The following is a 24,746-nucleotide window of genomic DNA, read 5'->3' as shown; positions in this document are numbered from 1 at the left end:
AAGACCCTGGCCTCCCTCTTCAGTAATAATTCCCTCCATCACCCATTTATCTGAAGGCTCCTCACCCAGCTGGTCACGGTCAGCTCTCATTTGCTGCTCAAAACCCTCCCACAGATTTTCTGTTGGCAGGATGTTCAATGTCTTCTTTCTCTCATCCCCTTTTACAGGAAGAATAATCAGGAGAGGAAGATTCCAAACCCTCCTCCCCTTCACGGACCAGTCTTTGAGAAAGTACCAGGGGGATCAAATAGACATAGGCAGAGAAACAGAAATGTGCAAGCTCCATTTGCAGTTTCTCTTAGTGTAGCAATACTTAGGCTGATGAAGGAAGTGTCTTTGGGCTCTTTAACCTACTCTACAGCCCAATGACTGAGTACCTGAGGCACTCATATTCAACTGGAGAGGAGCATTCCACAGTCTGTGTATACTTGTGCATGTCAAAACACTGCCTGAGAAATGCTTTAATCCTTTAAAAACTGTTTAGATGCAGAAATAAAAAATAATGGAAAAATTCTGTTCATATTTGTGTTTTAATGAAAACAGCAGTTGTACACGACCTCCAAATTTACACACTGCAGTAAGCATGCGTTGATTCCTGGGTTTGTTAATGTTTGCTGGGTTCCAGGACAAACTCAGACAATGGCTCAGAATTCTGAGTCTAGCCTGATTCAAAATAATCCCAAATGGATTTTGCGAGAGGCCTTAATGAACTTGTTGCATGCTCTGGCTCTTTTTGAGCTCTCAGTTGTTGCTCTGTGGCTGTTTCCTGTTCCTCTACATCTTTCTCCTGATCTCCTTCCTGTTCTACACAGACCTTTTTATGAGCTTTCTCCCATTCCTCTAAGTCTTTTTTCTGTGCTCTTTCCAGGTCTTCCCACAACATTTTATGAGTTCCTTCATGTTCTTCTGGGGCCTCTTTCTGAGCTTCCTCCTCTTCCTCTGGAACCTTTTTCTGAGCTCTCTCATGTTCCTCCAGGGCCACCTTCTGAGCGTTTTCTGGCTCATCCAAGACCCCTTTCTGAACTCTCTCCAGCTCCTCTAGGGAGTTTTTCTGCGCTCTCTCCAGTTTCTCCAGAGCTTTCTGAGCCCTCTTCTGTTCCTCCAGGGCTTTCTTCTGAGCTTTCTCTTGTTCCTCCAGGACCCCTTTCTGAACTCTCTCCAGCTCCTCTAGAGAGTTTTTCTGAGCTCTCTCCAGTTTCTCCAGAGCTTTCTGAGCCCTCTTCTGTTCCTCCAGGGCTTTCTTCTGAGCTTTCTCTTGTTCCTCCAGGAACCCTTTCTGAACTCTCTCCAGCTCCTCTAGGGATTTTTTCTGAGCTCTCTCTAGTTTCTCCAGAGCTTTCTGAGCCCTCTTCTGTTCCTCCAGAGCTTTATTTTGAGCTTTCTCTTGTTCCTCCAGGGCTTTCTTCTGAGCTTTCTCTTGTTCCTGCAGTACCTCTTTCTGAGCTCTCTCCAGTTCCTCCAATGCCTTTTTCTGAGCTTTCTCCAGTTCCTCCAGGCCTTTTTGAGCCCTAAACTGTTCCTCCAGGGCTTTCTTTTGAGCTCTCTCTTGTTCCTCCAGGGCCTTTTTCTGAGCTTTCTCCAGTTCCTCCAGGCCTTTTTGAGCCCTCTCCTGTTCCACCAAGGCTTTCGTTCGAGCTCTCTCTTGTTCCTCCAGGGCCTTTTTCTGAGCTCTCTCCAGTTCCTCCAAGGCCTTTTTCTGAGCTCTCTCCAGTTCCTCCAAGGCCTTTTTAGCCCTCTTCTGTTCCTCTGTAGCCTTCTTCTGAACTCTCTCTTGTTCATCTAGGGCCTCTTTCTGAGCTCTCACCAGTTCTTCCAGGGCTTTCTGGGCTCTCTCCTGTTCCTCTCTGGTCTTCTTCTGAGCTCTCTCTTTTTCCTCTAGAGTCTGCTGCTGAACTCTGGCCAGTTCCTCCAGGGCTTTCTGGGCTTTTTCCTGTTCCTCCATGGCCTTCTTTTGAGCTCTTTTCTGCTCCTCCGTGGCCTTTCTCTGTTCTCTTTCCAGTACCTCTAGGGTCTTCTGAGCTCTCCTCTGCTCCTCGAGGGCAGCCTTCTGTGCTCTCTCTTGCTTCTTATGAGCTTTCTCCAGTTCTTCCATAGCCATATGAGCTTTCTTTTGTTCTGCCAAGGCCTTTTGCTGGGCTCTTTCATGTTCCTCCAGGCCTTTTTTCTGAGCAATCTCCAGTTCCTTCAGGGCCATCTTATGAGCTCTTGCCAGTTCCTCCAGGGCTTTCTCAGCCCTCTCCTTTTCCTTCTGGGATTTCTTCTGAGCTCTCTCCTGTTCTTCCAGGGCTGCCTTCTGAGTTTTTTCCTGTTCCTCTAAGACCTTCTTCTGAGCTCTTTCCAGTTCCTTCAGAGCCAGCTGTTGAGCTCTTTCCAGTTCTTCCAGAGCCTTCATCTGGGTTCTCTCCTGTTTTTCCAGCACTTTCTTCTGGGTCCTCTCCTGTTCCTCCAGCAACTTCTGCAGAGCTCTCTCCTCTTCCTCCAGCTCCATCTGCTGAGTTTTCAACTGATCTTCCAGCTCAGTCTGCAAAGCTATCAACTGTTCCTCCAGATCCATCGGCTGAACTGACTCTTGTTCTTTCAATGCCTTCTTCTGAGCTCTCACTTGTTCCTCCATTGGCTCCTGTTGATTGTCCTCCTGTTCTTTCAGCACTATCTGCTCAGTTGTCTCAGGTTCCTTCATGGATTTCTCCTGTTCCTCCAGGGCTGCTTTCTCATCTATCTCCTGTTCTTCCAGGGCTTTCTGAGCACTCTCCTGCTCCTCCAAGACTTTCTTTATCCTCTCTACCATCTCCTTAAATTCATCTTCCTTGCACTTTTGCTCATACTTCCTCCAGTGGTGGGTGATTTTCTGGGCCCTTGGCTGCACCTCATTCAGCATGGCATTGGTCTCTTCATCATAATCCAGCTGACAGGCCAAGGAGAGGTCCTTGGCAGCCTCCTGCCAGTAACCCAGGAGTCGGAGTGCTTTCCCTCGCCACTTGTAGGGCTGTGCGGAGTCAGGATTGATATTTATGGCTCTGTCACAGTCTCTAATGGCAGCATTTGGCTTCTGCAACTGCACATAGACACTGGCTCGGTTGGCATATAAAATCGTAAGCCATGGGTTCAGTTTGATGGCATCTGTGAACAAATCAACAGCTCTCTGAAGTTCTCCTTTAGCCACTGCATCAAAAGCCTCCCTCTTCTTTTCAATGGCCTGCTTCATCATTTCATCTGTTACCTTCAGAGTCTCGTCGCCCATCTCTTGGGGCTCATCTTCATCGGGTTCAATCACTCCTTCGTTATCGATCTCCAACTCACTCTCGGGTTCCTCACTGGACTCTTCCTCACTCTCAGCTCTCCCCTCAGCCTTCAGCTGGAAATTCTCCTTGTCACCATGGGCCGCTGGAAGAGCTCCTTCTTGTACTGTAGAGTATTTAAGATGTGCACCCCATTGTTCCCAGGAGGCCTGAAGCTTAACTCTTTCATGTTTCTGGGTATCCTGAGGCTGAGCTCTTTCCTCTTCTTGCCAGGCCTCAAGCTCATCTCTTTCCTGTTCCTCACGTGTCTGAAGTTGAGCTCCCCCCGTCTCATCCAGGGCTTTCTTCATTCTCTCCAGGGCCTCCTTAAATCTCTTTTCCTTTTGCTTTTGCTCATACTTTCTCCAGTGGTGGGTGATTTTCTGGGCCCTTGGCTGCACCTCATTCAGCATGGCATTGGTCTCTTCATCATAATCCAGCTGACAGGCCAAGGAGAGGTCCTCGGCAGCCTCCTGCCAGTAACCCAGGAGTCGGAGTGCTTTCCCTCGCCACTTGTAGGGCTGTGCGGAGTCAGGATTGATATTTATGGCTCTGTCACAGTCTCTAATGGCAGCATTTGGTTTCTGCAACTGCACATAGACACTGGCTCGGTTGGCATATAAAATCGTAAGCCGTGGGTTCAGTTTGATGGCATCTGTGAACAAATCAACAGCTCTCTGAAGTTCTCCTTTAGCCACTGCATCAAAAGCCTCCCTCTTCTTTTCAATGGCCTGCTTCATCATTTCGTCTGTTACCTTCAGAGTCTCGTCGCCCATCTCTTGGGGCTCATCTTCATCGGGTTCAATCACCCCTTCGTTATCGATCTCCAACTCACTCTCCTCACTCTCGGGCTCCTCACTGGACTCCTTTTCCCTCTGCGCTTTTTCCTGATCCCATGTCGTATCAGCGCTTCCTTTTGCCAGAGCCCTTTTCACTCTCTCCAGTGTCTCCCTGTGCTTACATTTTTGCTCATTCTTTGTTTTGTGTTCAGAATTCTTCTGGGTTCTTACCTGCACTTCCTTTACCACATTACTGGCATCTTCGTCATAATCCAGTTTGCAAGCTAAGGCCAGGTCACAAGCTGCTTCTTCCAAGAGCCCCAGGAGCTGGAGTGCTTTTCCTCGCACCTTGTAGGGCTGTGCTAAGTTAGGGTTGAGCTCTATGGCTCTGTTACAGTCACTAATGGCAGCGTTTGGTTTCTGCAGGTGCACAAAGACATTGGCTCGGTTAGTATACGAGTTGACAAGGTATGGATTCAGCTTGATGGCATCTGAGAACAAGTCAATTGCTTTCTGAAGTTCACCTTTAGACAGGACATCAAAGGCCTCCCTATTCTTTTCATTGGCCTGCTTTGTCATCTCATCTGTTAGCTGCAAGTTTTGGTCTATCATCTCTTGGCGATCATCTTGATCTGGTTCAATCACCTCCTCTGCATCAGTTTCCAAAGCATTCTCCTTGTTCCTAGCCTCTTTCAGGACCTTATCTGCCTCCCTGACAATCTCACCTGCAGCTGTATGGCTTGAAGTGGGAGACATGGGATTTTCCATACTCACTACTGATTCCCGAAGGAAGCGGCGATCTTCAGAATTTATAAAGCCCTGATTCAATTTTGCCAAGTTCTGGATCTCACTGTGAACTGTCCTAGGATTCATGGTACCCATCCCAGGAGAGAGTATGGGAAACAGTTTGGTCTCAATGGAGGTGGAAGGAAGGAAAAGCAGGAAAATGAGACACTCTAGACAAGGATTTGGTTACTATGTTAACTTGAGGCCTCATGGCAAACATCTTTCTTCCTTCTCCCATTGTCCTGAATCCTCTTACAAGGCTAAAAGTCATCCTCAGGGTCCTATTGACTTCATAAACTGCAATGGTTTTTGTGATGTCATAAATCATGTCATCATCAGAATCCTGAGATGTGTTCTTAAAGTCATGTGCTGCCAATGTTTTAAGAAGGAGTTCCCACAAAAATGTACCTCCTCAGACTATAATATATTTTGTCTACCGGGGTGTGTATGCTGCAAACAGAAGTGGGTACAAGACTGGGGAATTTATTCATTTGTCTTCTCATTTGAACAAAAATTCTTTTTCACAACCATAGGCAGAATCTGGCTACCTATCTTCTATTAAGCTGTGCTTTTCTCATATGTTTATATTCCATTAGTGAAAATATACTATGTTGATACTATAGCACAATGTTCAACTTGAGTACTTTGAAGCGGGGAATGGGAATGAAAATCTCGGGGTGAATGTGAGGGATATCCTCTGGGACATTTTCCAAACATTTGGGAGAACTCGTTTATGCCAAAGTTTTAAAAATTGCTCTTCATAAGCATTTTGAAGCAAATATTTCAGGGAGGATGACCTAGCTGCATCCAGACAAGCCAAGAACTCCACCAGAGTCACAGAAAACACCTCAGTTTACTTCAAAGGGATCCTAAAGTGTTTTCTGCATGTCACTGAGATGTAAGCATCTTTACATAACTTTTTTTCATCAATTCAGGGTTGATGAGTCAGCCTCTGTGGACCTCCATCGCCTGTGATGCTGGCAAGCCAGATGCCAGCTTATGCCAAAGTCCCCATGCCTCACTTGGATACTGACAGATATATAGTTAGAATTAGTCTGACTCAGCTATATATTAGTATCGATGAATAGATATTAGAGTTATAAAATGTGATTAGCGTTTAGACTTTATTGAATGTTTGTAAGTTGCTGCATGCATTAATCTCACTTATAGTACCCATATTGTAAGGTAATATTGGAGCATTTGCATTGTGATTCTCTGTAATTGTGTAAATCACTAGGCAGGAAGGAGACATGAATTAGTATGAAACGCTAGCTTTCAACAGAAGGTGTTAGGTCTTGCCTAACAGAGAAGGCCCATAGACACCAGATGAACTATTGTGGAACATGTAAGGATAAACTACTTTGTTGATTGCTCTTCCCATCCCCCTGCTCCTCCAATGAAGAGAACATGTGAGTGAATTCCTCCCATCAGCTGAACTGGCTGTTCAAACAAGGGATGGGGGGAATGGGATAAAAACCCCTAACAAGAAGACTCTTGAGTGCAAGGTTTTCTAGGCATAAGCAAGAGATCTCACGTGTTTAGCCTGGATTAGCCCTAAGGGACATATAGGGCTTGCTTATTATAGAAGTTTCTGTTACCTTTTGGAGCCTAAGACAGTAACTCATTTGTGTGTGTATGTTTACCTGCTTTTACCCTTGTCAATAATTCTCATATTTCCTTTTCCTAGTTAATAAATCTTTAGATAGCTTATTATGGGATTGGCTACAAGCGTTGCTTTGATGCCACTGACCTGGGGTAAGTGACTGGTCCTTTGGGACCGGGAGTAGCCTGAATATTGTTGTGATTTTTGGGGTAAGGGACCATCTGTCACAAAGGCAAGGTTGCCTAGGTGACAAGATACATCGGAGTACCCAAGGGGACTGTCTGTGACTCCATGATTAGGCTGTTATAGTGCGTGAGGAGTTTACACTTGGTACTTGGTTGACGAAATCTAAGTACAGAGCTCACAGCCGATTTGGGGTTTGTGTCCTGCTCTTAACAGTTTGCCCCGAGTGCCACTTTTGAGCCACTGCAGGCAGGGGCGGCTCTAGAAAATAGGCTGCCCCAAGCAGCGCGGTGTGCTGCGCCGCCCTTCCTCAGTCCCGCGGCGGGTCCCCTCTTCCCGCGGCTCCGGTTGAGCTCCCGCGGCAGGTCCACCGGAGCCCCGGGACGAGCGGACCTCCCGCGGGCACGGCTGCGGACGGTTCGCGGGTCCGGCGGCTCCGCTTGAGCTGCCGCAGTCATGCCTGCGGGAGGTCCAGCCGAGCCGCGGGACGAGCGCCCCCTCCGCAGTCATGCCTGCGGCAGGTCCGCTCGTCCGCGGCTCCGGTGGACCTCCCGCAGGCATCACTGCGGCAGGTCCACCGGCCCAGCCTGCCGCCCCCTAGATTTGGCCGCCCTAGGCAACAGCTTGGTTTGCTGGTGCCTAGAGCCGCCCCTGACTGCAGGACAGCTTCAGTAGGTTGGCCCTCCATGGTACAGTCCATTAGATATCAGACTTTCCTAGGCATTGACTTTGTGTCATTTCTAGAATTGGGTTCTGCTCTCGAAGTTCCAACAGTCTGGACTGGCATGGTGGGGTGCTAGACAAGGACATTTCTCAGCTGTAAGATCATTTCTCCAAGTCCCTCCATGTCCCAAGGCCAGGCCAAGGCGAAATCCTGCCACTTCTTCCTCCACAACATACAAAAAATCTGTCCTTTCCTATCCATCTCAATGGCTTAAACTCTTGTCCATGCTCTCAGCATCCCACTTCTCAACTACAACTTCCTTCTCCTCCTCTCTGACCTTCTGGATATCCACCTCACCTCCTTGTGTTGATGAGAGAAAGAAGCTTTTGAGCTACACAAGTTCTTCTTTCCCAGACCTGAAGACAAGCTCTGTGTAGCTCAAAAGCTTCTCTCTCGCACCAGTTGAAGCTGGTCCAATGGAATATGTTACCTCATCCACCTTGCCTCTCTAATATCCTGGGACCGACATGGCTACAACATCGCACACTGCACTATGTATCAAGTTCATACTTCTTGGTCTTGCATTTATAGCACTACATCCACACATCTCCAGTGTGTACCTCAGACCTTGTCTTTTTCCAGGTTTCCCCCAACCTTTTTCCAGGTTTCCTCCAACCTTTTTCCGGGTTTCCCAGGTTTCCCTCAATCCTCCCTTCAGCCAATGATGGCTTTGTACATGGAGCTTCCACTCAAAACCTCCTCACCAAGCGACCTCGCTTCACTTAAATTGTTTCTTATAATTCACTTCTGCCAGATCATCTATGCAGAGTCAATACACTTAAGACAAAAAACAATCAAAAAAGAAATGCTCAGTATAGCCCGGAATCAAGAATTAGCACAGGACCAATAGAAAAATTTACTATTCTAAACTATCAGAGCGGCAGACCCTTAATAAAATCAATTATCCTAAATATGCTAATATGCTATGATAAACATGCTAATTCTGCACAGCTCTGGTACTGAGAAAAAATGTCTAGTGATTTCACCCTCCTCAGCTTACCAATCCATTTTTTTAAACTCAAAAAGAGGAATGAATGGAAAAAAAAAGAGATGAAAAACTAAAACACAAATTAGACGGTGACTTTTACTGTAGTAAGTGTAATGGTGCCACCTAGTGGAAGAAGGTGATTACTTTAAATGTCTCAAACATTTATATTAGCTACGTCAAGGGTTCTCAAACTTCATTGCACTGTGACCCCCTTCTGACAACAAAAATTATTACATGACCCCGAGAGGGGGGGGACCGAAGCCTGAGCCCATCCAAGCCCCACTGTCCCAGGCAGGGGGCGCAAAGCCAAAACCCAAGGCCTTCAGCCCCAGGCAGGGGGCCTGTAATCTGAGCCCTGACACCCACGGCGGAAGCCCATGGGCTTTGGCCCTGGGTGGTGGGGTTGAGGCTTGGGCTTTGGTCCTGGGCCCCAGCAAGTCTAAGCCAGCCCTGGCGACCCCATTAAAATGGGGTCCTGACCCACAGGTTGAGAATCACTGATCTACATGTATAATACAATCTCTAAATATATTTTTCTTAAAATGGTTGCATGAAAAATGCAGAAGGAAACACGTCTGAAAATAAAAATTCATTTCATGTTACCACTTAATAGTTTAAAGCAATAATAAGTTAAACAGATCTTCAATTGGCACCCTTAAATGTTGATTTTTTTCTCTTTTTTTCTTTACCGTTTTCCTTAATCAAATATGATAAAAAATTGTCTAGGCAGACAGATTGAAAATCTATCAGTCTGGCTACTATATGGTTCTTCATCCAGGTGCTGATTTTGAATGGCCTTAAGAAACCTGGGGAGATGATGCTGTTTACAAAATACACCTTTAGCTCTTTGTATATATAAAACAAAACAGGTGAGATTCTCCACTATGCTACGGCTCCATTGCACTACTCTGGTCCTCCAAGTTGACTTTGCTAAGAGGCTATGCCAGCCTAACCAACTATGTGGGAATTTCCCATCTATAAATGGACGCCCCAGATGGCTGTGAGCTGGATAGCAGCATTACACCACCAGAGCTTTCATCTCCCAGAGTGCAGAGCATGGCTGGGGGAAAGCGGCTTGGCTGGTGTGCTGCCATGCCTTGGAAATGCCGGGCTGTGAGAATGGTCCCTTGTGGTCATAGGCAACTGGGTATAAATTACAACAGCCCTATGGCTGCTCCACCTTACATCACAGGCCAAATTGGTACCGGGTGTCCCCCAAAATCATGGAGTGGCATAAAAATCTTGTAGTGAGTAGCATAGCCACCAACTCTACGGGTGCTGTGGGGCTGGAGCATCCACGGAAAAAAATGGTGGATGCTTAGCACCCACCAGACACCTGCCAATCAGCTGTTCATCAGTGGGTGGGTGGGTGGGAAGAGGTGGAGGGAGGGTGGGGGAAGGGGGAGAGTGGTGGCAGAGTCTCAAGGAAGAGTGGAGGGTGGAGCACCCACCTGGAAAAATGAAAGTCGGTGTCTGTGGTGAGCAGAATCTAATCTGTCTAGGGCATTAGTAATGCACACATTATTGTAGTAGCTGGGCAATCTTGAATGATCACAAGCGGTCAGAACCTCTGTTTTGTATTTGATCCAGAAGTTAGCACTTCCAACAGTATTATTCCTCCTCTAATACTATGCTGGGCAATGGTTCAGTAAAGACACTTTGCTAGAGGTCTCCTATTCTTCCACTGACTCTGCCTGACCCCAGTTCAGTTTATAAGATCTGACAAGATCATAGCCTGAGTTATTATGGCTGCATATTTATTACAATATTATCAACCTGTGGATGACAGAGTTAAATACATTGTAATCCATGCGATCACAGGTGTGATGAAAAATTCCGGAATTATTTGTCAGAATTGCCAGTCACAAAGCTTATCCTATCAGGTGCTGCTTTCCACTCAGATGATTAAGGAGCAGCGTAAATATTTGTTTACATAAGGATCCATGTATATATAAAATAAAAATCAGGCACATATTGAATTCTGAGGCTGTCATTCTATTTTGGACTTTGGAATTTTCAGATGTTGATCACACACAACTGCAGATGAAATTAACACAAGCGGTGAGTGCTCAGCAATTCTGAAAATCCTGGCAACTAAATAAATGATTCAAGCTTCACTATTTTAGTTTGATGAACGGTAACAAGGACCCCTTGATGGAATTATAGCAGCACAATTCACAGCTGCCTGTTATTTATGCTCTATAATGTGTCACCAACACCTGTTATTGCAGTAAAATGTGTCTGCTGGTACTGCAATGAGATTGTAAGCTCAGATGTAAATAAAATTTTGCTTTTCTCTTGACAATGGCATAAAAGGTTAGAAACCAGAAGTAATCTGGAATATTTTAAAATCAAATGTGATATAAATCCATTGTGTTGTTATAGAATTTCATATCTATACAAACAATAGAACTTTCATTTTTCAGATGCATTTTTGAATGCGCGCTTGTATTATTAAAGGTTTTCAAGAGATTCATAGGTTACATTGCTCAATCTCCTCCATCATTTCTGCACTACTACTTCTTGTGTTTAATATTCACCCAAAAGGCAGGCTAGCTGGAGAGAGGACTCTTAACTGCATTAGCACCCAGGTCAGTCTCAGGCTCCTCAAGGTTTTGGAAATATCAAATTCGCACTCCTCATGCCCAGATGCTTTACACAGGTACCAGCCTAGTCACTCCCATTCACAACTTGACAGCTATTGCTACAATACCTGGTGTAAAACTGGTAACAGGTTGACTGCTCTACTGGGGAGTAAAATACATTGCATGTAAAACTGAGATCCACACTATCAAAGCTAAAATTCTTGATTTCTTCCCCCTCCCCGCCACCATACACACACTTAACCAGACAGACCATGATTTTCAAAAGCTTTTGTGGATATTACAAGTTTATTAAAAATACACTATCATGCCATCAGGAGTGACTCATGGTAGCTCCGTGGTTTGAGCATTGGCCTGCTAAACCCAGGGTTCTGACTTCAATCCTTGAGGGGACCATTTAGGGAACTGGAGTAAAAATCTGTCTGGGGATTGGTCCTGCTTTGAGCAGGGGGTTGGACTATATGACCCCCTGAGGTCCCTTCCAACCCTGATGTTCTATGATTCTATGGTTGTGAATGCCTATCTCAGTGCAGACACCACAAACTGGTGGTGAATTCTATAATTAGATTTCACCAAGCCAGTAACAAATGTGAACTCCTGGATCACTATGACAGTTTTACTGTGGAGTCACGGACGGTCCCCTTAGGCCCTCCAGACAAACTGGACTTTGTGATAAATTGTCACTTACACCAAAAATTACACTGTACATATTCAGGCTGCTCCCAGTCCCAAGAGACCAGTCACTTACCGCAGATCAATTGGTACCCTAGAATGATCTTATACCAATGACAACACCTGTAGCCAATCCTCTATTAAACCACCTAAAGGTTTATTAACTAGGAAAAAGAAATAAGAGTTATTTACAGGCTAAAGCAAACAAACATATACATACAAATGGGTTTATCATCTAAATCCTAAGAATTGTAGTGATCTGTTAATTCAAAGTGTCTTTCAGGGTGGACCCAGGAGCAGCCCCTGGAGACTTCTCACTTCAGTTTGGTGTCTCAAACCCTGTTAAAGTTCGAACACCGAAAAAGATGGAAAATTTTCCTGTGATTTAGTTTTATTTCCTTCATTTAGCTTCCAAGTCCACAGGATGAGCTTCCTTGCACCTAGCATTTCTAAAGTGTGACTTGGCCATTAACCAGTCCTTTGGATTGTGATGTTCCTTGATGGTCCAACTGATTTTGATAGTCTTTCTGGATGGGCAAGGGCAGGGGAACAATGCCCATGCCTGGGCTCACATGTTCAGAGTACACATTTTCAAAGTTATAAAGCAAAACTTACATATTTTCTTACAGCATGGAATACAGACATTGCAAGTGAGATTAATGGGTGCAGCAATTTACAAGCATTTCAAAGTCTAAACACTAAATACATTCTTATAAGACTACTATGTATTTTGAGAAAAACTAACATACAGGTGAACTGGTCTGGTCTCCAGCTATGAGCTTGTTAGTTCTTAGCTAATGCCTGCAGTCTTGGCAAGAGCTGGCACCTGGTTTGCCAGCATCACATACACTAAAATGGAATCAGATGGATCAAAGAGAAAGTGGGTGACACCTTTAATCCCTGTATCAGTGATGTGAATCCAGCCCAAATTGGTGGTGACCATAAACTATTAGCTGGTGCCTATTAGTTGATGTTTGTGGTGGAGTGAGCTGGTAGTGACAGTCCATTTCTCCACGAGACTGCTGCCCATATTACAAAAATGAATCCCACAAGTCGCAGCCACTGGCACTCTTGTCACTCTCAAAAGAGAGGCCAAAGAGTGAATGGGCATAAAGGACAAACTGCCCTATTACTATGGTGGTGGCCTGTCCAGTTCTTGGTGAAGCACAGTGGGACGGCATGGAAAAGTGGGAGCTACTTCAGGCCTGCTCTGGGAAGACAGGGTTTCTGTTTCTGAAGTCGTCACCCACACTATTTTCACACTATTAAAATGATATTGTCAAGGTTTTCAGAACAATCATTTCCTCTGCCTTGACAGCAATCCCATGTGAGAGTTCTTAACTTCCATATTCCTTAAGGCAAGTTTTGATTCATAGATTCCAAGGCCAGAAGGGACCACTGTGATTATCTAGTCTGACCTCCTATATAACACAGACGTTAGAAGTTCCCCCAAAATAATTCCTGAAGCAGATCTTTTAGGAAAAAAAAACCCAATATTGATTTTAAAATTGGCAGTGATGGATAATCCATCACAACCATTGGTCGTTTGTTCCAATGGTTAATTACTCTCACTGTTAAAAATTTAAGCCTTATTTCCAGACTGAATTTGTCTAGCTTCAATTTCCAGCCATTGGATCATATTACACCTTTCCCTGATAGATTGATCATCATCATCATCGTGTTCCCATTACGCCTTTGGCATTTAGGGCAGCGACAAAGCTCCTCCACTCCTGTGTTTCTGGCAAGTCTTTCAATGGTTCCCCAGCTGTGCCCCAGGTTTTTCAGCTCGGCTTCCACAGCTCTTCGTTGTTTTTGGGAGGCCTCGTTTTTGTCTGCCTTCAGGTGTCCATCTTATTGCTACTCAGGTTATGGAATTATTGCTACTCATCCGAAGCACATGGACATTCCATCTCCAATGCCTGCCGGCAATGATGGTGCTCATGTCCTTTTGGCTGCACCGTTTAAAGAGATCTTGATTTGAGATTGTTCTGGGACAAAAGATAGAGGATTTTTCTGAGGCAGGTTGTATGGAATGAAGACAGTTTGGACATCTCATACTTTCTCACTCCCCAGCATTCTGCACTCTAAAGTAGTGTTGAAAGTACACAGCTCTGATAAATCTTGTGTTTGGTTCTGATGTTGTATTTTGATGATTTCCAGACTGTATTTAAACTCCTGAAGGTGTTCCTGGCTTTACTGATTTTTGTCAAGGATGTCCTGGCTTGTTCCACCATCCTGGCTGATGGTGCTGAACAAGTATGTGAATGTTTCTACATTGGTGAGAACATGATCCTCTATCCGTACTGGTGCTGGTGAGGCAATATTAAAGGTCATTATATTGGTCTTATTGCGGTTGATTTTCAGTCCAATTTTTTGGCTGAATGTGTTGAGTCAAGTTGTTTTTTCTTGTATACGGTGTTGGGTATGTGATAGGAGAGCAAGATCATCTGTGAAGTCCAGGTCTTCAAAGGATGAGAAGGGTGTCCATTTAATGCCTCTTGGCATGTCTTCTGTAGTTCGCTGCATTACCCAGTCGATGGCAATGCTAAAGAGGATTGCAGACATGACTCACACCAGACGTACTCCTGTTTGACTTCAAAACTGAGCTCACTGTGATCAACACTGCATGTAAGTTGAAATAAAAGCTTTTGATGACATTAATTATGTGGAGTGGGATTCAATAGATTGAAGAGCCCATTATTAAATATTTGTTCCACATGTAGGTACTTATAGATTGTAATCAAGTCAATCATAGACTCAGACTTTACAACCAGAAGGGATTATCATGATCATCTAGTCCAAGGATTGGCAATCTTTGCCATGCGGCCCGTCAAGGAAATCCGCTAGCGGGCCAGGACGGTTTGTTTATCTGCTGTGTCCGCAGGTTTGGCCGATCACAGCTCCCACTGGCTGCGGTTTGCTGTTCCAGGCCAATGGGGGCTGAGGGAAGCGGCAGCCAGCACATCCCTCGGCCCGTGCTGCTTCCTGCAGGCCTGGAACAGTGAGAGCTGCTATCAGCCGAACTTGCGGACGCTGCAGTAAACAAACCATCCCGGCCTGCCAGCAGATTTCCCTGATGGGCTACGTGCCAAAGGTTGCCGATTCCTGATCTAGTCTAACCTCCTGCACATTGTAGGCCACAGAATCTCACCCACCCACTCCTGTAATAGACCCAAACCCCCTGGCCAAGTTACTGAAGTCCTCAAATCATGATTTAAAGACTTTTCAAATTACAGAGAATCCACCACTTACACTAGTTTTAATCTACAAGTGACCCATTCCCCATGATGTACAAGAAGGTGAAAATCTCCCAGGGTTTTACCAATCTGACCCAGGAGAAAATTCCTTCCCAACCCCAAGTATAGTGATCAAACAGACACTGAGCACATGGGGAAAAACCCACCACCCAGACACCTGGGAAAGAATTCTCTGTGGTAACTCAGAAAGCTCCCCATCTACTGTCCCATCACCAGCTGTTGGAGATATTTGCAACTAGCAGCCACAGATTGGCTACATGCCATTGTAAGCAGTCTCCTCATACCAATCCCTCCATAAACTTATCAAGCTCAGTCTTGAAACCAGTTAGTTTTTTTCCCCACCCACTGCTCCCTTGGAAGGCTGTTCCGGAACCTCAATCTTCTGAGTATTAGAAACCTTCATCTAATTTCAAGCCTAAACTTGTTGATGGCCAGTTTATATTCATTTGGCCTCATCTCACGTCAACATTGGTGCTTAACTTAAATAAATCCTCCTCCTCCCTAGTACTTATGCCTCTGATGTATTTATAGAGAACAATCATATCTCCCCACAGCATCCTTGGTTAGGCTAAACAAGCCAAGCTCTGAGTCTCCTCTCATAAGGTAGGTTTTCCATTCCTTTTCTATTTTTCCTCCAGCCCTTCTCTGCAAATGTTCCAGTTTGAATTCATCTTTCTTAAACATGGGAGACCAAAATTGCACACACTATTCCAGATGAGGTCTCACCAGTGCCTTGTATAATGGTACGAACACTTCCCTCTCTCTACTGGAAATACCTCATCTGATGCATCCTAGGACTGCATTAGCCTTTTTCATGGCTGCCTCACATTGCTGGCTCATAGTCATCCTGTGATCAACCAATAGAGACAGGTCTTTCTCCTCCTCCTCCTCTGTCGCTTCCAGCTGATACGTTCCCAGCTTATAGCAAAAATTGTTGTTGTTAGTCCCTAAGTGCATGACCTTGCACTTTGCACTATTAAATTTTATCCCATTTCTATTACTCCAGTTTTCAAGGTCCTCCAGATCTTCTTCTATTATATGCCAGTTCTCCATTTTGGCAATACTGCCCTACTTTGTGTCATGCACAAATTTTAACACACTCCCACTTTTTGTGCCAAGGTCATTCATAAAAATGTTGCTATAGATAGGGATAGATCTTGGGACTTGAGGAACTGCACTAGTAACCTCCCTGCAGCCTGACCGTTCACCTTTCTGTATGACCAATTGTAGTTTCCTCTTTAACCAGTTCCTTATCCACCTTTCAATTCTCATATTAATCCCCATCTTCTCCAATTTTATTAACAATTTCCCACGTGGAACTGTGTCAAATACCAGGTAGAGTAGATCTACTGCATTTCTTTTGTTTAAAAAATCATTTATCATGTCAAAGAAGGAGATCAGGTTGGTCTGGCATGATCTACCTTAACTACTTCCTCTTTCAAAATTTGTTCTAAGAACTGGCACACAATTGAGGTCAAACTAACTGGTTTATAGTTTCCCAGATTACCTTTTTCCCTTTCTTAAAAATGGGCACTATATAAGCAATTCTCCAGTTATTGGGTCTGACGCCCAAGTTTGCAAATTCATTAAAAGTTCTTACTACTCGGCTTGCAATTTCATGTGCCGGTTCCTTTAACATTCTTGGATGAAGATTATCCAGGACCCCCCGGTTTGGTCCCAGTAAGATGTTTGAGTTTAACTTTCACCTCAGATGGGGTAATTTCTACTTCCATATCCTCATTTCCATTAGCCACCCTGCCACTACCACAAAAGCTCCTCATTACCCTTATTAAAAACTGAGGCAAAGTATTTGTTTAGGTCCATCCCTAGATTATCTTTAATCGCCACCCCATCCTCAGCGCTTAGTGGTCCCACTTCTTGCTATAGGGAGTCATTCAATAAGTCCTTTGCACCTAGAACTTCTGGTTTGGCTCACAATTCATAGATATATTTAAAGATTGTGAGATGCTCAGCTACTATGTTAATGGGGGGGCATAAGTACGATAGACAGATAGATAACCAAAAAAACTGATAAATGGATTTACATTTATTTTACAAACAAGAAAAAAGTGCATACCCTGCATACAAGGAGCCTCCTTGGGCTCCCTGATACAACCCACAGTTAAATTGCAGCTCAGGGTCAAAAAATCAATTTAGTCTCTGTCAAGATTTTGCTTCTTTCCTTAAACTTGTACCTCATTATAATAAAATAGATTGTGTTGTCCCATGGTATTTTACAATACCATGCATTTTGAAGTGCATACATTAAGTTGGCATTCCATGGATGAAATCCTGGCTCAACTGGTCTCAGTGGCAAAACTCCATTGATTTAAAATAGGCCAAGATTTCACCCTATATGGTTATAGGGAATGTACTATGGACAGATTCTGTCTTCTCCTCCATGTACACATATGAGGAGATGTGGAGAGAGCAAAAAGGGAGAAGCCAAAATCCAAGTGTTGACATTCCCTCAGTCCAAGCACCAAGGGAGCCATAGTGCCACTGGACATCATAAATGGAGTGAGGTTGTGGTTAAGTTGGAGAGGGTGCATGCTGTACCACTTCTTAGTGTGCTCTCCCAGCTTCTCTGGAGACCACTTCTGCCTATCACTGCTACAGAGAGACTGTCTCTATGAACCACTGCTGGTGGGCTGCTTCTCCCCAGCCCTCTGCCCCCTTGCCAAGCTGTGGGTTTTACAGTAACAATATAGCCCCAACATTGTTGCTTAGTAACCTGCCATCTTGTTCCTAAACTATCATGACATTGTGTTTTGTTTCTGGTTGGTCTCTGCTGAATTTGGATCAATAGGCATTCACCCAAGTCTAGAGGCAAGCTGGGAAAAAAATGGTAACTGAGTTTATAAGACTGAACTGCTCAAGTTGGAGAAAAAAATGCTTGGCGTTTCTACAATGCTCCATCCAAAACAACCATCCAGCTGGATAGCACATAAAATCTATGTAACCAATAAAACAAACCAAAAAGCTTTAGTGTAAAGGACTGGGGTAGTATCCCTTCAAATAGTTGTGTGCCATCTAGTGGTGCTCCAGTGTTCTATCATCAGAACAAATCCTTTAGCCGAATATATGCTAAGAACAGGTGACAGTGTCTTGCAACCTGTCACAGCTGTTGTTTCCAACCTAACCCTTTGATGGGTGTTACATCTCACTGCCATGACAAACCAATTCTTACAAAACAACGAGTATGGAGTCTATTTTTATTCACCTGATTAGCTATCAATGAAATCTCATGATCTGTAATTGCACTATACCTGGGTAAAGTGGAGGCACTATGGAACAGTCAGACCTGTTTCCTGAGCATTAGAAATGAAAATGACCAGCATATAGCAGCACTGAGGAATTCTTGCCATCTTACTTGCTTATTTCAATTAATAATCCCATGCAAAAATGAATGCTTTTAGATAAGTGCTCCTTTTCTAAACTTGCACAGAGACATATAAAAGAAATCTAAATTGAATAAAATTACTGATGTAATTAGGACAATCTTGTGATGTTAGAGGCCTGTTTAATAGCATTATGCAGGAAGTGCCATAATTAAAGAGCAGATTTCCACACTAACAACAGTAGCATTGAACATAAAAGTTACATTTACAAAAACAAATTAGTGCCACAAAATGTTACAAACTGATCCCTTCAGAAACATGTTTTTCAAACTGAACAGCATACATGGAAAAGCCCTTTTGGGGAGTGCATAAAAGAATCAGATTATTTTTTCATAGATTATTAGGAAGGGACCTCAGGAGGTCAACTAGCCCAAGCCTTCCTCAAAGCAGGACCAATCCCCAAATGGTTCCCTCAAGGATTGAACTCACAACCCTGGGTTTAGCAGGCCAATGCTCAAACCACTGAGCTATCCCTCTCCTCTCCAACCCCCCTTTTCTTGCTCTAGGAAATCCTGCCATGGACATATGTAAGTCACAAAAGGCATTTCTGAAAAGAACCCAGACAGAGATGATCACATCAGACAGCAGAGTAAGTCTTGTGGGTAGAAAACTTCAGCAAAAAACATGTACTTCATTACCTTCTAAATGAAGGAAGACCAGATGGCTCAGATAATTGTAAAAAACTTTCCACCTTTCCCAACCTTGATATTACTTAAGATTTTCATATTGCTCACTTCAGGCTGGATCAATATGTTTGAATTTTTTTTAACAAAAAGTTAAACAGATCAATAACCCAGCCCCGAGAGAACCGGAAAAATGGAAATAGATGTGGGCAACACCCATTTACATGTTCTTATATAGTGCATTAAAAATAATTACTTGGAGCAATGTTACTTAGTTTAGGATATTTTAAAATTATACTTTAAACATTAAAAAGATTACATTCAGAAAACAAAAACATTTCTCTTTAAAATTGCTGTCAGAGTTTTTATTTGTTAATTACTCACAATATAAACAGTGCTGGCCAAGAAACAAAATAAAAACAGTGTCTAGCCTTAAAATATAAAAAACAGAAACATAGAAAATAGGTTTCCCAGCACCAACTATTTAATATGTTGTTTGGTAAAGAGGCCAGGTCTTGATCCACCAGGATGGGATGGGGTCTCCTAGCCAGGCAGGCCGACGGGGGAGGTGGGCAAAGGGGGCAACTGCCCAGGGACCCTGGTGATTTATAAGGCTTCCTGCCTGCCCTCGCCCCACACCGATCCCAGAAGCGGTGGGAAAGGTCCTACAGCCCCTTGGGGAGGTAGGGGGGCAGGTGGTCTCCGCGCACTGCTCCCGCCCCTAGCACTGATGGGAGCTGTGAGGGCGGTGCCTGCAGGCAGCAGTACGCGGAGACCCCCAGGACCCCCTACCTAGGAGCTGCTGCAAGAGAAGTGTACTGGTCGCTTTCAGGAGCTGCCCAAGGTAAGCACCGACCCCCTGGGCCCCTCCTATACCCCAAACCTCTGCCCCAGTCTAGAGCTCGCACCCTGCACGCCAACTCCCTCCCAGAGCCCGCACTCCCTCCCGCACCCAAACTCCCTCCCAGAGCCTGTACTCTGCACTCCTTCCTACACCCCAACCCCCTGCCCCAGCCTGGTGAAAGTGAATGAGGATGGGAGAGAGTGAGTGACAGAGGGAGGGGGGATGGAGTGAGCAGGGGGGTGGGGCCTCAGAGAAGGGGCAGGATGGGGGTGTGGCCTCAGGGAAGGGCAGGGCAAGGGTCTTTGGGTTTGTGCAGTTGGCAACCCGACCAGGCAGGCATGTGGAAGTCCTGGCTGTACTGGAAGAGCAGCCGGCAGCTCACTGGGCACCAGCCAATGCAGGCGCAGCACAGCCCAAATTGTCAGGCAGACTGTGTCCGCCTGGGGGTGCGTGCGTGCGTGTCCATTGACTGTTCTGCCCTGGGGCCTGGAATTACCGTCGGCAGGCTTGCTCCTTGCTAACAGGAGATGGTAGAAAACATTACTTGTGGATACTGCTATGTGAGAGCTTAGTGTCAGCGAGGAATCCAAAAGTATTAACTAAGGACTGAACTGACCAATTGTGGGGTAGCAGCTTCAACCAAAGGAGACTGCACCCTGGCTTCAAACTCTTCAAAATGCTTTCCTCTGCCCACCTGCATCTGTTGTATTTAAGTTCAGGTTCAGCCAGCTGTTCTTCATCCATGAGCTGATTTCTTCCATGCACCAAGCCATCCTGGTGGTAGTAATGTGACTGTATAAGATGTAGGATCAGGGCCCGGCCTTAGGGAAAATGGTAACTTGTATTTTGGCACACCCCTCCCCCATCACCGTTCGTCCCCATGGGATCCCTGGGATTCCCCTCAATCACATCACCTCTGGGCCCTGCTGCCTCCCCCAGTATTTAATCTGTATTGAAAGAGATGCCAGCGCTCAGCCCTGGCACAAATTAAGCACTGGCAGGGCAGCCTGATACCAGCGGGTGCTGGCTGGGTATGCAGCTCTGAAGGCAATGCCACCGCCAGCAGCAGCACAGAAGTAAGGGTGGCATGGCATTGCCTTCAGAGCTGCATACCCAGCCAGCACCGTAAGTAAGCATTGCCACCCTTACTTCTGTGCTGCTGCTGTGGCTTGTGGCGCCTGGTGTTCGGCATGAGGCTCAAGGCGGGCATCGCGGTGTCACATGGGGCTGCATCTTGCCAGCGCCCACGGCCCTCCTGCAGCCCTCTGGCCATCCCTGGCTCACTGGGGTGCCATTTAAGATTTTGGGGGGTGGGAGGAAACATCAAGTATGATTCCAGAGACTCTTAGGCACCTGAAAACTCTACGGTTTTTGCAGATAATAACATAGGAATTAGCTGACAGGAGCACGTCATCTAATTGTTATATACAGAATGAAAAAAAATATAAAAACACCAATTAAAGCCATATTTAAAGTTTATATGTAAGTTTATAACAATCAGAAGATAATACAGCAAGATATTCCCAATCCCAAGCCTTGAGGTATCAATTCTGGAGCTTTAACACAAATATCAGAAACACACACTTGATACTTTGTACTCTATCTTTAGTAGAGATAAATAAAAATAAATAAAATCTGCTAACTTACTCTAGCAGACACACTCTGTTACACTGCTATTTTAGTCAATTGTTTTTCACTCCACTAAAAACATACTTAATTTTAACATACGTGATTAAGGGTTTTTTTTCTCTTTTATTAAGGAAGGGAATTAATTTTTCTAATTTCTTTGGCATTTATGTTTACCGATCACAAGCATGTACATGACTCACTAACATTTGACTCCATCATTGCTATTGGTATCCTAGTTGGAACTTTGTTTATTTTCATGAACATTTTAAGTTATTTTACAGATATAACTAAAAATACAATTTAAAAATAAGCAACCTTCATCTGCCCAGCGTCTAAAGTTATGTGTTTAGCTAATGGTTTTAAAACTGCCACTGCTAAGGTTAGTACAAGCTAAAGTTACATTCTAGAAGGATACTATTATTTGATTGTACCACTTTAAATAATGAATGACAAAGCACAACACGGTAATAAAAGTAATAATGATAATTACTCCAGCCAGAACAGGTTAAGCATTTTAGAACTCACTACTCAAGGAATTAAATGTAAGCATAAGAAAGAAACAAAATTATGAAATGCATAGACCAGTCAAAACACTGAAATAACTGCACTTGAAAGAATAAAATTACAAAGAATATATGTGCACTGCAGGAAGTACCAAGAAGTAACAACACCACCACCACAAGTATGTTTTGAGGGTTGAGTGCAAAAGAGACAGTGTGTGTCTGTGTCTGTGAGACAGAGAGTGTGTGAGAGACAGAGTGCTGTCCCTTTAAGCAGAGTGACACTCACCCGTCTGAAGGCTTGTTCAGACATCAGCAGCCCCCAACAGCTCCATCTCACTCCTGAGCCCTGTCCCCACTCTTCTCCCACACTGTGGAGATTGGGTACGTGGGCGGGGGGAGGGGGAAACCCTGACACCAGTGCCCCCTCCCCCCGCTCTGTCCCGCTGACAGGAATCCTCCAGGGAGCAGCTGGCCAGGGGAGGCTCCAATGCAGGGGCCAGGAGCAGTAGCGGGGGGATGGGCACTCCTGCTCCGGAGGCGCCCCGCTTATAATGGCGCCCCGGGCTTTTGCCCCGTTGGCCCGTATTGAAGGCTGGTTCTGTGTAGGATAGGTAGAGATGTGTCACCTGCATATTGCTGGCACTGGAGTCCATGTCATCTGACCAGTTCTCCTAGTGTTTGCATGCAGATGCTGAAAAGGACCACTGAGAGAATTGAACAAAATTACTATTACCTAGTTTCAGCGAGGAAAAGAGCCAAAAGGAGGAACACTCTGGTTTTGTGGCCAACTGTTGCCCAGGGTTATTTTGTAATCTTTGTTGACACTCCTAGATGATGCTGAATACATAAATAAAATTATATTTAATATAAAAAGTCAGTCCACAAACTAACAACTTACATGTGGCTGAAAATAAAGAAATACACTATACTGGAAATACAATCTTAGCCTTCAGCCGTATTAGCATCAAGCGGAAATAAAATATTGCAAGTATTTTATCAAGGAAAACATTAATGAAATAGTTTCTCTTTAATCACCTCTCATACATAAATATGTCCTCTGTCTCACGGATGCATCTATTTCTAAGTTAACTTCTTTATCTTCTATTCACCCTTTCAAAACTTTATTCTGGATTCTTCACACCCTTTGAGTTTCGTTGTCATTTTTTTATACAATCCTTGTTTCTGTCAAAATCATATTTTTAATGCCAATGGAGATACAAATATTCAAAATGACCATGTTCCTCAGTTCTTCTGAATGTTATTGAATAAAAATTTTGGATTAAAAGGTCAACTTTAAAAATGCACACAATAAATTCACTGATAAAAATCTATTCTAACAGCATCCTGCACCTTCTCCACTGCCACACATTACATTATTCATGTCATCTTCACTGAATTTTAAGCAGTGCAAATCAAAAGATGGGGCTTGTTGACTGCTTGAGACTAGCAAAATTTCTTTCGTACCCACAGTGCTGAAGGCTGATCTAGTGGCACTTCTTAAATTAATGAAGCTGATGCAGGGAAATAGAGCACAGACACTTAATCACTTCCTTCAGAACAAAGAATCTTAGCTATCATTTTTCCTCACATTAATCCCTTAGTATGCCCTTCCTTCACACGCACACTTCCACAGCCATTGTGGAGGGAAAATCATCATTCTTCTCACTGTAAATCATGTAGAGATGCTCAGCAAATAAACAAAGACTTATAATCACATTAAGATCCCTTAGTGGAATGAAAAATAATTTTTAAACCCTCGGAAGCAAAGATATTCCAAAGATTTCCCAGGATAAAATAAATCACAGATATTTATGATATTATAAAATTAAGAAATAAAGGCCCTATCTATCTTAGGATCTTCCATAGCAGTGGTTTTCAAACTTTTTTTCTGGCGACCCAGTTGCAGATACTTGTTGATGCCTGCGACCCAACAAAGCTAGGGATGAGGGGTTTGGAGTGTGGGAGGCGCTCAGGGCTGGGACAGAGGGTTGGGGTGCGGGATGAGGGCTCCAAACGGCTCTTACCTCCTGGAAGCAGCAACATGTCCCTCTCACTCCTAGGCGAAGGGGCGGCCAGGGCCAGGGGGCTCTGTGCACTGCTCCCGTCCGCAGCACTGCCCTGCATCTCCCATTGGCCACGGTTCCTGGCCAATGGGAGCTGCGGAGCTGGTGCTTGGGGCAGTGCACAGAGCCTCCATGGCCACACCTGTGCCTAGGAGCCAAAGGGACATGTCGCCGCTTCCGGGAGCCACATGGAGCTGGACACTGTGGCCAACCAGACACAACGGCCAGGTCAGCTCACCAGAGCCGCCTAGATCCCTTTTTGACTGGGCGTTCTGGCAACCCTATGTCAGCCCCATTCAACTGATTCTTCCCCCCTCCCCAGTTCTTCCAGTCAATTCAGCATTTGCCTCAGCTAACTGACCCCCTTCCTTTAGTATCCCCACCTGATGTCCTGACCCTCCTGAGTCTGTCCCCACCAAGCCATGCAGCTTACTGGTCCTCTGCCTCCCCTTTCCTCCCTCAGTCAATTGATCCCGTCTCTCATCCCTCTCAGGCTGCCCAAGCAACAAAACCTGTCTCTCTCTTTCAGTAAAAAGAGCCTGTGCCCTCCCACATACACACACATCCAGCCATTTTAGACTGTGCCTCGGCGCCCACTCCAGCAAATTCACACTTTGCCTTCTACAATTTATCTGCTGGCTTTTTTCCAGGCTAAGTGATTCTCTGTAGCATCCTGTGGGCTGCACTGGATACCTGCAATGGGAGGGCAGCTATCCTGTAGTAGGGATTCAGGAGAGTGAGTGGAATACCTAACCTAATTCCCCTGTGAGCAGGAAAGAGCTGCTCTTTCTCTTCCCTTGCAGCCCCTGG

At 44.8% G+C, this 24,746-nt stretch overlaps 2 protein-coding genes across 2 annotated transcripts in view; both read right to left on the bottom strand.

Annotated features, from left to right (window-relative positions):
- LOC123363247 (translation initiation factor IF-2-like) overlaps positions 1-24,746 on the bottom strand; it is a 46,797-nt gene that overhangs the window by 11,627 nt on the left and 10,424 nt on the right. The window lies entirely within an intron of this gene.
- On the bottom strand, positions 512-5,126 carry LOC123362453 (trichohyalin-like). Its single transcript, XM_045002741.1, has one exon. It carries the CDS (start codon positions 4,937-4,939, stop codon positions 659-661), a length of 4,281 nt encoding a protein of 1,426 aa, XP_044858676.1. The 5' UTR covers positions 4,940-5,126; the 3' UTR covers positions 512-658.

The sequence above is a fragment of the Mauremys mutica genome, chromosome 2 (assembly GCF_020497125.1).
Source record: "Mauremys mutica isolate MM-2020 ecotype Southern chromosome 2, ASM2049712v1, whole genome shotgun sequence".
NCBI classification, from domain to species: domain Eukaryota; kingdom Metazoa; phylum Chordata; order Testudines; family Geoemydidae; genus Mauremys; species Mauremys mutica.
Note: the sequence above shows the minus strand (reverse complement) of the source record. Positions and strands in the feature narration are given on the sequence as shown.

Coding starts and splice junctions, on each gene's coding strand:
- LOC123362453 (XM_045002741.1), bottom strand. CDS start 4,939: ATGGGTACCATGAATCCTAGGACAGTTCACAGTGAGATCCAGAACTTG.